This window comes from Dendrobates tinctorius, unplaced genomic scaffold, assembly GCF_039654945.1.
Source record: "Dendrobates tinctorius isolate UK_male_01 unplaced genomic scaffold, ASM3965494v1 ptg000145l, whole genome shotgun sequence".
NCBI lineage: Eukaryota > Metazoa > Chordata > Amphibia > Anura > Dendrobatidae > Dendrobates > Dendrobates tinctorius.
This window is the reverse complement of record NW_027361812.1, coordinates 9933139-9947290: the sequence shown is the minus strand read 5'-3', so window position 1 is coordinate 9947290 and position 14152 is coordinate 9933139. Positions and strand designations below refer to the sequence as shown.

General features: G+C 48.4%; 1 protein-coding gene across 2 annotated transcripts in view; it reads right to left on the bottom strand.

Moving 5' to 3' along the window:
* The window catches only part of EIF4B (eukaryotic translation initiation factor 4B), a 72794-nt gene that overhangs the window by 46665 nt on the left and 11977 nt on the right, over positions 1 to 14152 (bottom strand). For both annotated transcript variants that reach the window (XM_073546166.1, XM_073546167.1), the window contains exons 2-3: positions 1948 to 2142; positions 937 to 1145 (exon numbers count right to left, since the gene is read on the bottom strand). In XM_073546166.1, coding sequence (XP_073402267.1) covers positions 937 to 1145; positions 1948 to 2142 — 404 coding nt within the window. The remainder of the gene's footprint in view (positions 1 to 936; positions 1146 to 1947; positions 2143 to 14152) is intronic.

Genomic DNA, 14152 nt, shown 5'->3' with positions numbered 1-14152 from the left:
ACTAGTTCTGAAACCCCCTGACTCCCCATGTATCACCCATAAAAACTTTTTTTTTTTTTTTTTTTTTTATTTGTCCCGTGCTGTATGTTAATCTGTTCGGTCCGGTCCGATGGGCGTTGCCTCTGATCTGTCACTCCACCCCTCCTCTGCTTGCTGTACACATTCTTTGCTGTGAAGATTGCGTACATATTTCGCACGTGCGCATTGAAATGTGACCTCGCACTTGCACAGTATGCTTTGCCCAACTGAGTGCAAAGCCAAAAATCAGTAGTGCGCATGGCCGCAAAATACTTCCGGGACATAAGAAACAACTGCATTTGCCGGCGCATGCGCACTACTGATTTTTGGCTTTGCCCTCAGTTGGGCAAAGCATACTGTGCAAGTGCGAGGTCACATTTCAATGCGCACGTGCGAAATATCTACGCAATCTTTACAGCAAAGAATGCGTGCAGCAAGCCCAGGAGGGGTGGAGTGATGATCAGAGGCAACACCCATCGGACCGGACAGATTAACATACAGCGCGGGACAAATAAAGGTTTTTATGGGCTATATATGGGGAGTCAGGGGGATTCAGAACTAGTTATGGAACGCATAGCTGACAGTTAAATGATATTTTTACCTAGTAGGCCAAAAAAGTGGTAACAGGTTCCCTTTAATGCTCTGGATCAGATTTTCATCATTATTTAATCTGTGTGGCAGTTTTTAATCATCTCTTTTTTTTCCCCATAGAGTGCTGTCCAATAATTTTCACAGACCCAAAGACTTACATCATTCCCCATGAGCCGTGACTCGGATAGAAAATCGGACAGGTGTGTTTTGGCATGGACCACGAGTGTGAGAACAGCCTCATAACTGGTAGAACATACCTGTAAATCCCGCAGACAGATCTCGCATGCGACAAGCTGAAAAACTATATTAGCAAGACACAGAACTTACATTAAGCCCCCTGAAAAACTTTTGGATGGATTCCTCTGTAACATCGTACGGAAGGTTTCCAAGGAAAGCAGTAAAGGGAGGACTTTTTGGGAGTCTGCTTCGGTCCACGTTGGGTTCACGCGCAGCTCGAGGGGCAGTAGGAAGGATGGAGCGATCAATCGGGTGGCCTCTGTACGCATCATCTTCGTTGCTATGCCACGTGGTTGAAACTGAAAAGAAAGATTTGTTAAAACCAAGAAAAACCACTGTAAAAATTTTAAATTTTTTTTACAGGCTACAGTTATTTCTGTACAACTATACTTGGCCAAAATGGTCATCATGTAATGTTACAGTAGCGCAGTATGAGAGATACACACATGGCCTTCACCAGCGATAACAGCTGAGCCACACACCCAGCACGTCACCGGCCATGTTTCTTTGCTTATATGGAATTGGTCAGCAGGTTTTTGCCATTTCTCATTAGAGGGACAGAGAACCTGATTCCAGCGAAGTGTCACTTGAATGGTCTCCTTGCTCTCATTTTGATACAATTCCTGTTTTCTCTGCTGAAAGTTTATGAGTTCTCTGAAGGCGGAGCTCTGTATAACCCCGCCCACACCACTGACTGGCAGCTTCCTATATATGCCGTGGATAGGCAGAAAATGGACAATCCGTGGTGGGGTTGAGTTATACAGATTAGGTTGACTAGGAGGTACAAGAAGACACCTATATCCTGTAGCGATAATCTGCCGATAAAACACAGCTCCGTAAGTGACACATCGCTGCAATCAAGGTCTCAGCCTCTACACACTATGCTGCTCTCAGATTACAAAGCAAATATCTGGTAAAGATTTCCTTTAATAATAAGAGGGCCGATCCACTACTAACCTGGACAATCACTTAAGGAGCAAAGTAATGGATCTTCAACTATAGGCTGACCTTTATAACCAACTTGGTGTCATACACAATGAATTAACCCCAATTTTTTACTTTTTTTTTCTCCTCACAGATACTTTATGCAGATACACTTACCATCTCCTTCCAGATCATCGGTCTCATCAGCCCAACTGACTGGTTTTGGGGCATAGGTACTACCGATTCCACCACCACTGCCACCGCCGCCGCCGCCACCACCACCACCACCACCACCACCACTTCCGCTGTTCCCATCATCTGCTAAGAAGTCAGTGAGGGTTAAAGTCTTCCCCTTCTTATTCTTCTTCTTAGCTGTAAGAAAGGAGACACACATAAGATACAAGTCATTTATACTCCAGAACATAAAGGGAGAAAGAAAATAATCATGTTGCATACACAAGTCACTGCAAGCAAGTAACAAAAGCCCCTCTCCATAATACTGCTGCACCATACATGAAGGGCCATGTTCTCCCCAGCGACAGAATAGAAACAGAGTAATGTTACTGGAGAAAAGTGACTTAAATCAGGGCGGAATAAGGTTCTCATCATATTCCTGTTCTTGGGTCCCAAGTCAAGGAGGTTCATCTGGTTTCATTGAGTTCTGGATAAGAAAGTAAAGCTTGTAAGTCTAATAAAAGGTGACGTCCGTCAGGGCTGTGGAGTCGGAGTCGTGGAGTCGGTGCTCATTTTGGTGGAGTCGGTATAAAAGGAGATTTTTGTGTACTCACCGTAAAATCTCTCTCTTAGCCTTTAATTGGGGGACACAGAACCGTGGGTGTTATGCTGCTGTCCACTAGGAGGCGACACTATGCATAATCTGAAAAAGATTAACTTTGGCTCCTCCTCTGCAGTATACACCCCTGGACGGCGTCAGCCTTCTCCAGTTTTGTGCAAAAGCATTAGGAGGAATATACCAGAAACATAACCATGCCTGTAAAAAAAAGGCTACTATAAACAGGCTCAAACAACAATATGAGAACCCAACCGTAACAACGGCCCGCAAGGGCAACAGGGTGGGAGCTGTGTCCCCCAATTAAAGGCTAAGAGAAAGAGATTTTACGGTGAGTACACAAAAATCTCCTTTACTCTGTCGCCTTATTGGGGGACACAGAACTGTGGGACGTCCCAAAGCAGTCCCTGGGTGGGAAGCAGTGGACGAATATTGTGCTGACAGTCCTCTAGACTTGGGGTACTGCCGCCTGCAGGACCCGTCTACCCAGGCTCGCATCCGCTGAGGACTGGGTATGTACTCTGTAGTGTTTTGTAAATGTGTGCAGGCTAGTCCAAGTGGCTGCCTTACACACTTGATGTGCTGAGGCTTGATGCCGAATGGCCCTAGAGGCCCCTACTGCCCGCGTAGAGTGTGCCGTGATACCGGCCGGAAGGGGAGAATTGTTGAGGCGGTAAGCCTCTTGAATGGTGGACTTGATCCACCTAGCAAGGGTGGCTTTGGAAGCCGGTAGGCCCTTGCGAACGCCTTCTGGAAGAAGGAAAAGTGAATCAGACTTCCGGAAGGGAGCAGTCCTAGACACGTAAATACGCAATGCCCTGACAAGGTCAAGCGTATGCAGAGCCTTCTCTACCCTATGAACGGGAGCCGGGCAAAGAGACGGTAGTGATATTTCCTCATTGAGGTGGAAGCTGGACACGACCTTCGGAAGGAAGGATGGTACTGTACGGAGAACCACCTTGTCCTGATGAAAAACCAGGAAGGGTTGTCTGCAGGAAAGAGCTGAAAGTTCAGACACCGTGCGTAGCGAGGTGATTGCCACCAGGAAAACCACTTTCTGTGATCGAAAGCGGAGTGAGACCACCCTAAGGGTTTCAAAAGGAGGTGACTGTAGTGCTGTCAAGACCAGGTTGAGGTCCCACGTCTCCAACGGACGTTTGTAGGGGGGGAACCAATCGGGAAACCCCTTGGAGAAAAGTCTTCACTTGCGGCTTGTTAGCAATACGTCTCTGAAAGAGCACTGAGCGCGCTGACACCTGGCTCTTCAGCGAGCCCAGGGATAGCCCGGCGTCCAGGCCTGTCTGAAGGAAACCGAGGACCTTTGGAAGAGAATAGGGAAGTGGAATCTGCCCACGAGAGTCGCACCATGTGAAGAAAATCTTCCAGGTACGATAGTAAATCCTGGCTGAAGTTGGCTTTCGAGCCCTGATCATGGTTTTAACAACGTCCGGTGAAAAACCCGCTTGGGTCAAAACCCAGGTCTCAATGGCCACGCCGTCAAATTGAGAGCCCCTGAGTTCTGGTGGAAGAACGGGCCTTGTGACAGGAGGTCGGGACGTGTGGGGAGACGCCAGGGAGCGTCTGCTGCGAGTTGCACGACGTCGGCGTACCATGTACGCCTGGGCCAGTCTGGAGCGATCAGAATGGTGGGAACACCCTCTTGTTTGAGCTTCCTCAGGACTCTGGAGATCAGGGGGAGGGGTGGAAAAATGTACAGAAGCTGGAACTGGGTCCAGTCCTGAACCAGGGCATCTGCTCCGAGCGACCGCGGATCGCACATCCTGGCCATGAAATTGGGAACCTTGGCATTGAGATGGGATGCCATGAGATCCACGTCCGGGGTCCCCCAACGATGACAGATCTGACAGAAGACTTCGGGATGGAGAGACCATTCCCCCGAGTCCATTCCTTGTCGGCTGAGATAGTCGGCTTCCCAGTTGTCCACACCCGGAATGTGGGCCGCGGAGAGTACCGACCTTGCAGCCTCCGCCCATTGTAGGATACGCGTTACTTCGGTCATCGCCTGGATGCTGCGGGTGCCGCCTTGATGGTTCACGTATGCCACTGCCGTGGCATTGTCCGACTGTACTCTGATATGAGAGTCTGCCAGCAAGTGATGGAAGGCTTTCAACGCCAGGAAGATGGCCCGAATTTCCAGGATGTTGATGGGCATGGTCGATTCCCTTGATGACCACCTGCCTTGCGCTCTGTGATGTAGGTGCACCGCGCCCCAACCCATAAGGCTTGCGTCGGTGGTCAAAACCTTCCATTGACCGGAGAGAAAGGATTTTCCCCTTGCAAGCGAGGTTGGCTTGAGCCACCAGTGCAGGGACCTCCTGGTGTTTGCTGATAACCGGAACTTCCTGCCGAGGGAGAATGGATTCCTGTCCCAGGACTTGAGGATGGCCAGTTGAAGGGGTCTGAGGTGAAACTGGGCAAATGGTACCGCCTCCATTGCTGCTGCCATCCTGCCAAGTACTCTCACGGCATACTGGAGAGATCTGGGGGACTTGCGGAGGAGTGTGTGAACTCCCAGACGGAGAGCCAGTGCCTTGTCCCTGGGGAGGATCACCAGACCCTTGGAGGTGTCGAATAGCATCCCCAGGAAGGTCAGAGACTGACTCGGGGTAGTCGAGGACTTCTGTAAATTGACTAACCATCCCAGGCGCGTCAGAGTGTCGATCGTGATCGAGACGTTGACCTCGCAGTCCTTGAGGGTGGGGGCCTTGATGAGAAGATCGTCCAGGTATGGAACGACTACTATGCCTCTGGAGTGCAGAACGTCCATGGTAGCTGCCATGACCTTTGTAAATGTTCTGGGAGCCGTGGCGAGACCGAACGGGAGGGCCACAAACTGGTAATGGTCTTGGTTGATTGCAAATCTGAGAAACCTCTGATGGGCGGGAGCAATCGGTATATGCAGGTATGCATCCTGTATGTCTATGGAGGCAAGATATTCTCCTTTTTCCATAGACGCAACGATTGACCGGAGGGATTCCATGCGGAAGTGACGAACTCGAACATACTTGTTGAGTTGCTTGAGGTCTAGCATGGGTCGGACGCTGCCTCCCTTCTTGGGCACCACGAACAGGTTGGAGTAGAACCCTCGGAAGCGCTCTTCTGCTGGGACTGGCACTATGACTCCTGCTCGTAGGAGGGAAGAAACCGCTTGACGGAAGGCCTGAGCTTTGAGTGGGGATTTTGGAGGGACAGAGGGAAAAAACCTGTGCGGTGGGCTGGTAGTAAACTCGATTTTGTATCCTGAAGACACTATTTCCTTGACCCACTTGTCTTCTGTAATAGGCAGCCAGACCTGCTGAAAGAGTAGCAGTCGTCCGCCTACAAGTGGGGTGTCTTCCAGAGGGCATGAGTCAGGATGAGGGAAAAGTCTGAGGTTTTCCTCCTTTAGGTTTTGCCTGGCTTGCCTTTGATTGCCAGTTCCTGTCCGGCCTCTGTGCCGCACGTGTGTTGTCCCTGCGGGGGGGACGATTACGGTTTTGTGCTGGGCGTGAGACGGACCAGCCTGAAGAATTCCGAAAGGATCGGAAACAAAATTGATTACCTTTTAAACATGCGTTTTGGTCTTAGTTGAGGGAGGGAAGTACTTTTACCCCCGGTAGCATTGGTTATCATTGTATCCAGCTTTTCACCAAAAAGACGGCCACTGAAGTACGGGAGATTTGTTAGGGACTTTGAGGCCGCATCCGCTTTCCATTCTCTTAGCCAGAGAATACGCCGGATTGTGATGGCGTTTGATGCTATTCCCGCTATTCCTCTTGCAGAGTCCAACGCTGCATGGACCATGTAATCTGCCACCACTGCAATTTGCACCGCCTGGTCCGCCAGCAGAGGATACGAAGCTTGAAGGCCCTTTTGCAATAGATCAGCCCAAGCCATGATGGCCTTGGCTGCCCAAACTGAAGCAAATGCGGGAGCCAAAGAGGCACCTGCCGCTTCAAAGATTGAACGAGCCATGCGTTCGACTTGTCTGTCTGCTGTGTCCTTGAGGGTTGAACTGTCCGGCAGCGAGAGAAGCGTTTGTGCTGCCAGCCTAGAGACTGGAGGGTCCACTTCAGGCGGATCTGTCCAATCCTTGGTGTCTTTCTGTGGAAAGGGGTATTTTGCTTCCAAATACTTGCGATTGGCGAATTTTTTCTCAGGCTGCGAAAAATGCTTAGAAAGGATTTTTTGAAATTCCGGGTGATTAGGGAAGACCTTCGATGGTTTCTGAACACTTTCAAAGGAAATCTTGTGTTCTGGTGCTTCCGGGGTTGGATCTGAAATGTCCAGCACCCGAAGGATGGAAGAGACGACATCCTCAACTATCGCAGTATTGCTAGGGAGACAAGGGAGCAAAGCGTTCTCTGTTTCGTTATCTGAATTGGAGTCACATATGCCCTCTGAGTCCTGCGCATCGCTAAGGAGCTCCCTAGCGGGCAAACTAGAGCGGAGGTTTCCCGTGGTCTGGGATCGTTGTGGAGATCCGCATTGTCCTTCTCTATCAGAGGACGGCCTCGGTGACCTGAGGCTACTGTGTCTTTCCCTGGAGGGGGAAGACCTATTGCTATGTGAGGACGCAGATGAACGTGACCTGTGGGTCCGCTTACGCCTCGAACTGTCGAAAGCGCCCTGATCATGAGACCGGACGTCCCTTTGCTGGGTAACGTTCATAGCAGAGACATGACCTGCAGTAATGTGTGTCATAGACTGCGACATCTGAGTCTCCCATTCCGGCGCAGTAGCGGTCGCAGAAGCGTTGGTAGGGACTTCTTGGGGTTCTGATCCTGTTTTTTGGGTACAATCCCGGCAGTGCGGGTACGTGCTGCTGCTGGGGAGAGTGGCCTTGCAGGCTGTGCAGACTGCATAAAAGCAGTCTTGCCTGGTTCTTTTCCTTGAGCCCATCATAGTACCTAGGCTGATTAGTGGAGGCCCTACAGGGGTATCTACGCAGAGGAAAGGAGTAGGAGAGCGCTATATGGTATAGGAATTCACAGCTGAGTACCAAGGACCCAGCTGTGATCTTACCCCACCGGTGCTCCCCTTAGGTCCAGCGCTGATAAATCCCACGTCCTGTGCCCCCCGGAGACTGCTGTGCTGCGTTCTTCCAGGTGCAGCAAAGATGGCCACTGGATTCTGAGGTGGAGGAGGAGGGGGGCGGAGAGCTGGAAAAAGGGCACGCTGGGCCATGTAAAAGCGCGCCCCTCCTGCCTCGATCCGCCCCTTCTATGACACTGCAGTGTCATTTTCGACATCCGGGGGGCGGCGACTTCGGCTAGGCCGAAGCCGCGGCCTAAATTTGAGGTATCCTGCCCAGCAGGGCTCCAGGACGGCGCGGTCGTCCGTGGGGGGGGGGGGTCGGATTTAAACCAGACCCCCCCAGAATGAAAGGAGGGCTGGCAATGGGGCCATATATGTGACTGGGGCCCTGTGGAGGGTCCCTTGGGGAGCCATTGCTGCAGAGACCGGGGCGCAGGGAGCCCGGTCTCTGATAAGTGCCGTGCCTCGCTGCACCTCCCCCGGTCCCAAAAGGAGCCCACAGGTGGACTGGGGTCCCTGGTACAGGCCCTACCTGCGGTGTCTCAACCTAATACCCCCAGAGGGGGATTAGGGAGGGTGCTGCTGTCACCGTCAGGGGGCTTCATCGTCGCCTTGACCTCGACCCAGAGCCGGACGGAACTGAGGAAGGAGGGGGGGTCTCGACCTCGAACCAGTACCCGAGGGACTGGTGAGGGAGCGACATGGGGAAGAGCCACCTCGACCTCAACCGGGTACCCCTAATAGGGGACCGAGGAGGGAGCCATGCCGGGAGTCTCGCTGGAGACCCTCTTTTCTTCATCTGTAGTCCTTTGGAAAAAAAAAAATCCAGGAAAAAAGACGGAGTAAAAAAAAAAAAAACTTAGGTGTGCCTCCTGCGACACTAAGCAAAAACTGGAGAAGGCTGACGCCGTCCAGGGGTTTATACTGCAGAGGAGGAGCCAAAGTTAATCTTTTTCAGATTATGCATAGTGTCGCCTCCTAGTGGAGAGCAGCATAACACCCACGGTTCTGTCCCCACCAATAAGGCGACAGAGTAAATGGACCGACTCCTAAAATATATAATAAATTGGGTACAGTAGTTCAATGCAGAATATGCTGAATATTTTTTCATAGGAATTTGGGAAAGTTATGAAATGTCCTATAAATGGCTGTTCTATTCCTGATCTAAGGCTACATTCACACACAGTGTTTTTCCTGTGTTTTTTGAGGATACGTTTCAGTTGCAAAAGCAGATCAGCTTTTTAAAAAAAACCGCATCACCTGAAATCTGCTCTATCCATCCATTTATCCATATCTGTCTATCCATATATCTGTACCAAAAAGAATGAAAGCCGGGTAGCACACGGACTAACACTCCTTTTTTTTTTTTTTAGCACCAGTCAGGTACACCTCATAGCTGCCCAAAAGGACGCCTAGGACAGGCATTGCTCGTCTTCAGTAACACATCAATATTATCAATTGATAGTAGGAATAAATAGAAAGGTGCAGGCTTTATTTTCAAGTGTAGGGGTGTGCAGTATGAAATTCTGTGGAACAGTATGAGGCTCTGCCCCCCCCCCCCCAGGCTTGATCCTGGCTACGCCCATAGTGTGAATGTAGCCTGAGGATCTAGGCTTTGTCTTAGCTGAGATAAGTCATAGTTTGTGTGTATAATATATATATATATATATATATATATATATATATATATATATATATATATATATATATATATATATATATATATCTCCATATACACACACACACAGTACAGACCAAAAGTTTGGACACACCTTCTCATTCAAAGAGTTCTCTTTATTTTCATGACTATGAATATTGTAGATTCACTCTGAAGGCATCGAAACTATGAATTAATACATGTGGAATTATATAATTAACAAAAAAGTGTGAAACAACTGAACATACTGTATGTCATATTCTAGGTTCTTCAAAGTAGCCACCTTTTGCTTTGATTACTACTTTGCACGCTCTTGGCATTCTCTTGATGAGCTTCAAGAGGTAGTCACCGGAAATGGTTTTCACTTCACAGGTGTGCCCTGTCAGGTTTAATAAGTGGGATTTCTTGCCTTATAATGAGGTTGGGACCATCAGTTGTGTTGTGCAGAAGTCTGGTGGATACACAGGTGATAGTCCTACTGAAAAACTGTTAGAATTTGTATTATGGCAAGAAAAAAGCAGCTAAGTAAAGAGAAACGAGTGGCCATCATTACTTTAAGAAATGAAGGTTAGTCAGTCCGAAAAATTGGGAAAACTTTGAAAGTGTCCCCAAGTGCAGTGGCAAAAACCATCAAGCGCTACAAAGAAACTGGCTCACATGAGGACCGCCCCAGGAATGGAAGACCAAGAGTCACCTCTGCTGCAGAAGATAAGTTCATCCGAGTCACCAGCCTCAGAAATCGCAGGTTAACAGCAGCTCAGATTAGAGACCAGGTCAATGCCTCACAGAGTTCTAGCAGCAGACACATCTCTACAACAACTGTTAAGAGGAGACTTTGTGCAGCAGGCCTTCATGGTAAAACAGCTGCTAGGAAACCACTGCTAAGGACAGGTCACAAGCAGAAGAGACTTGTTTGGGCTAAAAAACACAAGGAATGGACATTGGACCAGTGAAAATCTGTGCTTTGGTCTGAGGAGTCCAAATTTGAGATCTTTGGTTCCAACCACCGTGTCTTTGTGCCACGCAGAAAAGGTGAAAGGATGGACTCTACATGCCTGGTTCCCACCGTGAAGCATGGAGGAAGAGGTGTGATGGTGTGGGGGTGCTTTGCTGGTGACACTGTTGTTCATAATTGAAGGCATACTGAACCAGCATGGCTACCACAGCATCTTGCAGCGGCATGCTATTCCATCCGGTTTGCGTTTAGTTGGACCTTTATTTTTTAACAGGACAATGACCCCAAATACACCTCCTGGCTGTGTAAGGGACTTTTTGACCAAGAAGGAGAGTGATAGGGTGCTACACCAGATGACCTGGCCTCCACAGTCACCAGACCTGAACCCAATCGAGTTGGTTTGGGGGTGAGCTGGACCGCAGAGTGAAGGCAAAAGGGCCAACAAGTGCTAAGCATCTCTGGGAACTCCTTCAAGACTGTTGGAAGACCATATCTGGTGTCTACCTCTTGAAGCTCATCAAGAGAATGCCAAGAGTGTGCAAGCAGTAATCAAAGCAAAAGGTGGCTACTTTGAAGAACCTAGAATGTAAGACATATTTTCAGTTGTGTCACACTTTTTTGTTAATTATATAATTCCACGTGTTAATTCATACTTTTGATGCCGTCAGAGTGAATCTACAGTTTTCATAGTTCTGAAAATAAAGAAAACTCTTTGAATGAGAAGGTGTGTTCAAACTTTTGGTCTGTACTGTATATATGTAATCGATATTACATAGTGTATTACATATTTACAATTTATTACAGTTTGTGTTCTAAAGTTGTATTCCAATAAATAGATATTATGTTCTATCTAAATATCTTGATTATTAGATCACAGAAATGATTAAGGCTGTGTGCCCACGATGCGATTTTTAAGCGTTTTTGCCACGATTTTCGGCGCAAAAACGTTTAAAAATCGTGTACAGAAGCACACCATGCATTCCTATGGCATTCCGCACATGCTGTGCTAATGCTGCGCTTTTTTCCGCGGCGGAATTGCATCAACTTCCCAATCTTGCAATTTAACCTCGAGGTCTCTTTCCCATTTCAATATAAAACGCTCATTTAACCGAAGTGGAGTGGGTTAAGAGCACCTGGTAGAGCTTACCCAACACGCCCTTTGGTTTATTTCTCTGAGACAGTAACTTCTCAAAATCAGTCAACTCTCTATGTGGAAGTCCAGATTGTAAATAGGATCTGGTCGAATTGAGTGTATACATTTTATTTCCTATTATCTCCATAGATTTCCACTCTCCCGATATCACAGAAAACCTTCATGTGTCGAAAAAAAAATAAATAAAAACAATGGAATATGTGAATGAGATCTTGTTAGGGCCCCGTCACACATAGCGACGCACCAGCGATCCCGACAACGATATGACCTTGTCAGGATCGCTGGTGAGCTGCCAAACAGGCAGCTTCACCAGCGATCAGCACCAGGAGGGTAACAAGCAACGCATGTCGTTTAGTTACCCACTGTGTACCTTAGTTCCCAGCGTGCTGGTGCAGGGAGCTGGTAACCAAGGTACACATCGGGTTTCTAAGCAGCACGCGGCACTTAGAAACCCAATGTGTACCTTGGTTACCAGCTCCCTGCACCAGCGCGCTGGGAACTAAGGTACACATCGGTTTTCTAAGTGCTGTGCGCCGCTTAGAAACGCAACGTTTACCTTAGTTACCAGCATGCTGATCGCTGGTCTACCGCCTGTCACACGCAGCGATGCGTGCTGGCCAGCGGGAGACCAGCGATCAAAGAAATGTAAAAATGTCCAGGCCATTCCAGGACGATCAGTGATACCCGGCAGGGGGGCCGGTCGCTGGTCAGTGTCACACACAGCGATCTCGCTGTTGCGTCACAAAACTTGTGACTCAGCAGCGATCTCGCTATGTGTGACGGGGGCTTTACATGTGTGAAAAAAACAAATGCGTTTGGTTGGGAACTTTGTATAACCTATGTGCCCATATGGAAGGCTTGGGGGGGAGGGCAGATCCTAGTGACAGATTCCATTTAAAAGGCACCTTGTACATTTAAGCCTGAAAGTCATGTATAGTGCGCCGACACATGAAATTGCTGGGCAGCTTCATTCTGACAGTGATGTCCTAAAGGGGCAGCAGATTTAGCAAATTTACTGTAGACCCTCTTCTCAGGGGAAATCCATTTTATACAGACGCTATGGTCACCGGCCGGAGGAGACAGCGTTGTGACAATTGGTGCAGACAAAATACTGAGTAGAAACCACATTGTAATAACTACTAAGCTCAACATTTTATCTGTGTCGGAGCACAGCAGAGTCCTAGCTCAGAGATAACGCCCTGCCCATGGACAATCACTAGCACTTTCTCTGCAGCATCACTCAGCCCACCCCACCAGGTCTGCTCATTTATTACAGATTAGGCTCTGCTGCTCACATGTCCAGTTGTCATCCAGCAATAAAAAAAACACTCAAACCGTCAAAAACGATAAAAAGAAAAAAAAAAATTGCCACTCAATTTGGTTTCCGTTCTGCATCCCCTTTTAACAAGAGGCATCTATTTACTTTGTGTACCGTATACTTCAGAAAAATAAGAAAACTTTTGTGGTGAGACAGAAGACATTTTCTGATACTTATTTCCCCACTGACAAGAATAGATCATGTACTTAAGAGCGTTGTTTCCGTTTTTGTCTTATTCTTCCGTTTAGAAATCAGGAATTCTCGGTAACGGTTTCAGCCTGCAATTAGCAGTGTTATTGTTTCTGCAGAATCGATCAGGAGACATCAAACGGGTCGCAAAAGGGGGTCCAGTAGCCTCCCCTCTCTTGGGGATGGCGAATGTGTCTCTGGGAGCACATGGCCAACCTTCCTAAGCACCAAGTGCATGATCCAAATTGGAAAATGGTCAGCACTCCAGAGTAGGCATTAATCTTCTGACTAATGAGACCACTAACACTCCATGGGGGACGTGACACCGCTGCGCACCATCACACGTGCTTGCCCTTTTTTTCCTGCTGTGATCACAGACATGCAGAGATGGACCAATATCAAAAATTAATTTTTTGCAAAGGGTCATATTTAATTCTCAAAATCAGGGCAACATTTCAGACTGATATCACTGACTGCTGGGGGTTCCAGTAGCCATCACTCAGCGATCCTTTCAGCGGTGGTAGCCTAAAGCCCCCGTTACGCACTGCGATATCGCTAGCAATATCGCTGTAAAGTCACCGATTTTGTGACGTAGTAGCGATATTGCTAGCGATATCGCTGCATGACTTACCTCCGACCGGCTCCCCCACTGCTCATAGTTGGTCGCGCGAGAACGTCCTGGACCATTCCTCGTCGGCCGCTTCCTGTAGTCGACAAGCGAGGCGTGGAGGCGGGCGGGAGGACGCCAGGATCGCCGCGTCTGACAGGTAAATAGCGACCCCCGCTATGTCGCTGGTGAGATCTGCCTGTGTGGCAGCTCACTAGCGACCACTTAGCGATGCACCAGCGATCCATATCGTTGTCGGGATCGCTGGTGCATCGCTAAGTGTAACGGTACCCTAAAGGTAAGTTAACACTGGGCGTTTTTGCTTTTTTTTCTGCAGCAAAACCTGATTTCTTGGCAGGACGGAAGCTGCAGCAAAAACGCAGATTTAGGTGCCAATGTCCATGACTTTTCTGCAGAAAAACGCTGAAAATAATGATACTTGCGTTTTTTCAACACCCATTCAAGCCAACGGGAGAAAAGCGCTGCAATAACGCTGAAAGTAGTGACATACTCTATGTCCTAAAAAAATCAGCAAAGCACAAAATCCTGATGACAAAAAAAACGTGTGTGCATGAGATTTCTGAAATCTCAGGCTTTGCTGGTACTGTAAAACACAGCTGAAAATTAACATTAAGAAACGCAGCAAAAAAAAGCAGCAAAAACGCCCAGTGTGAAC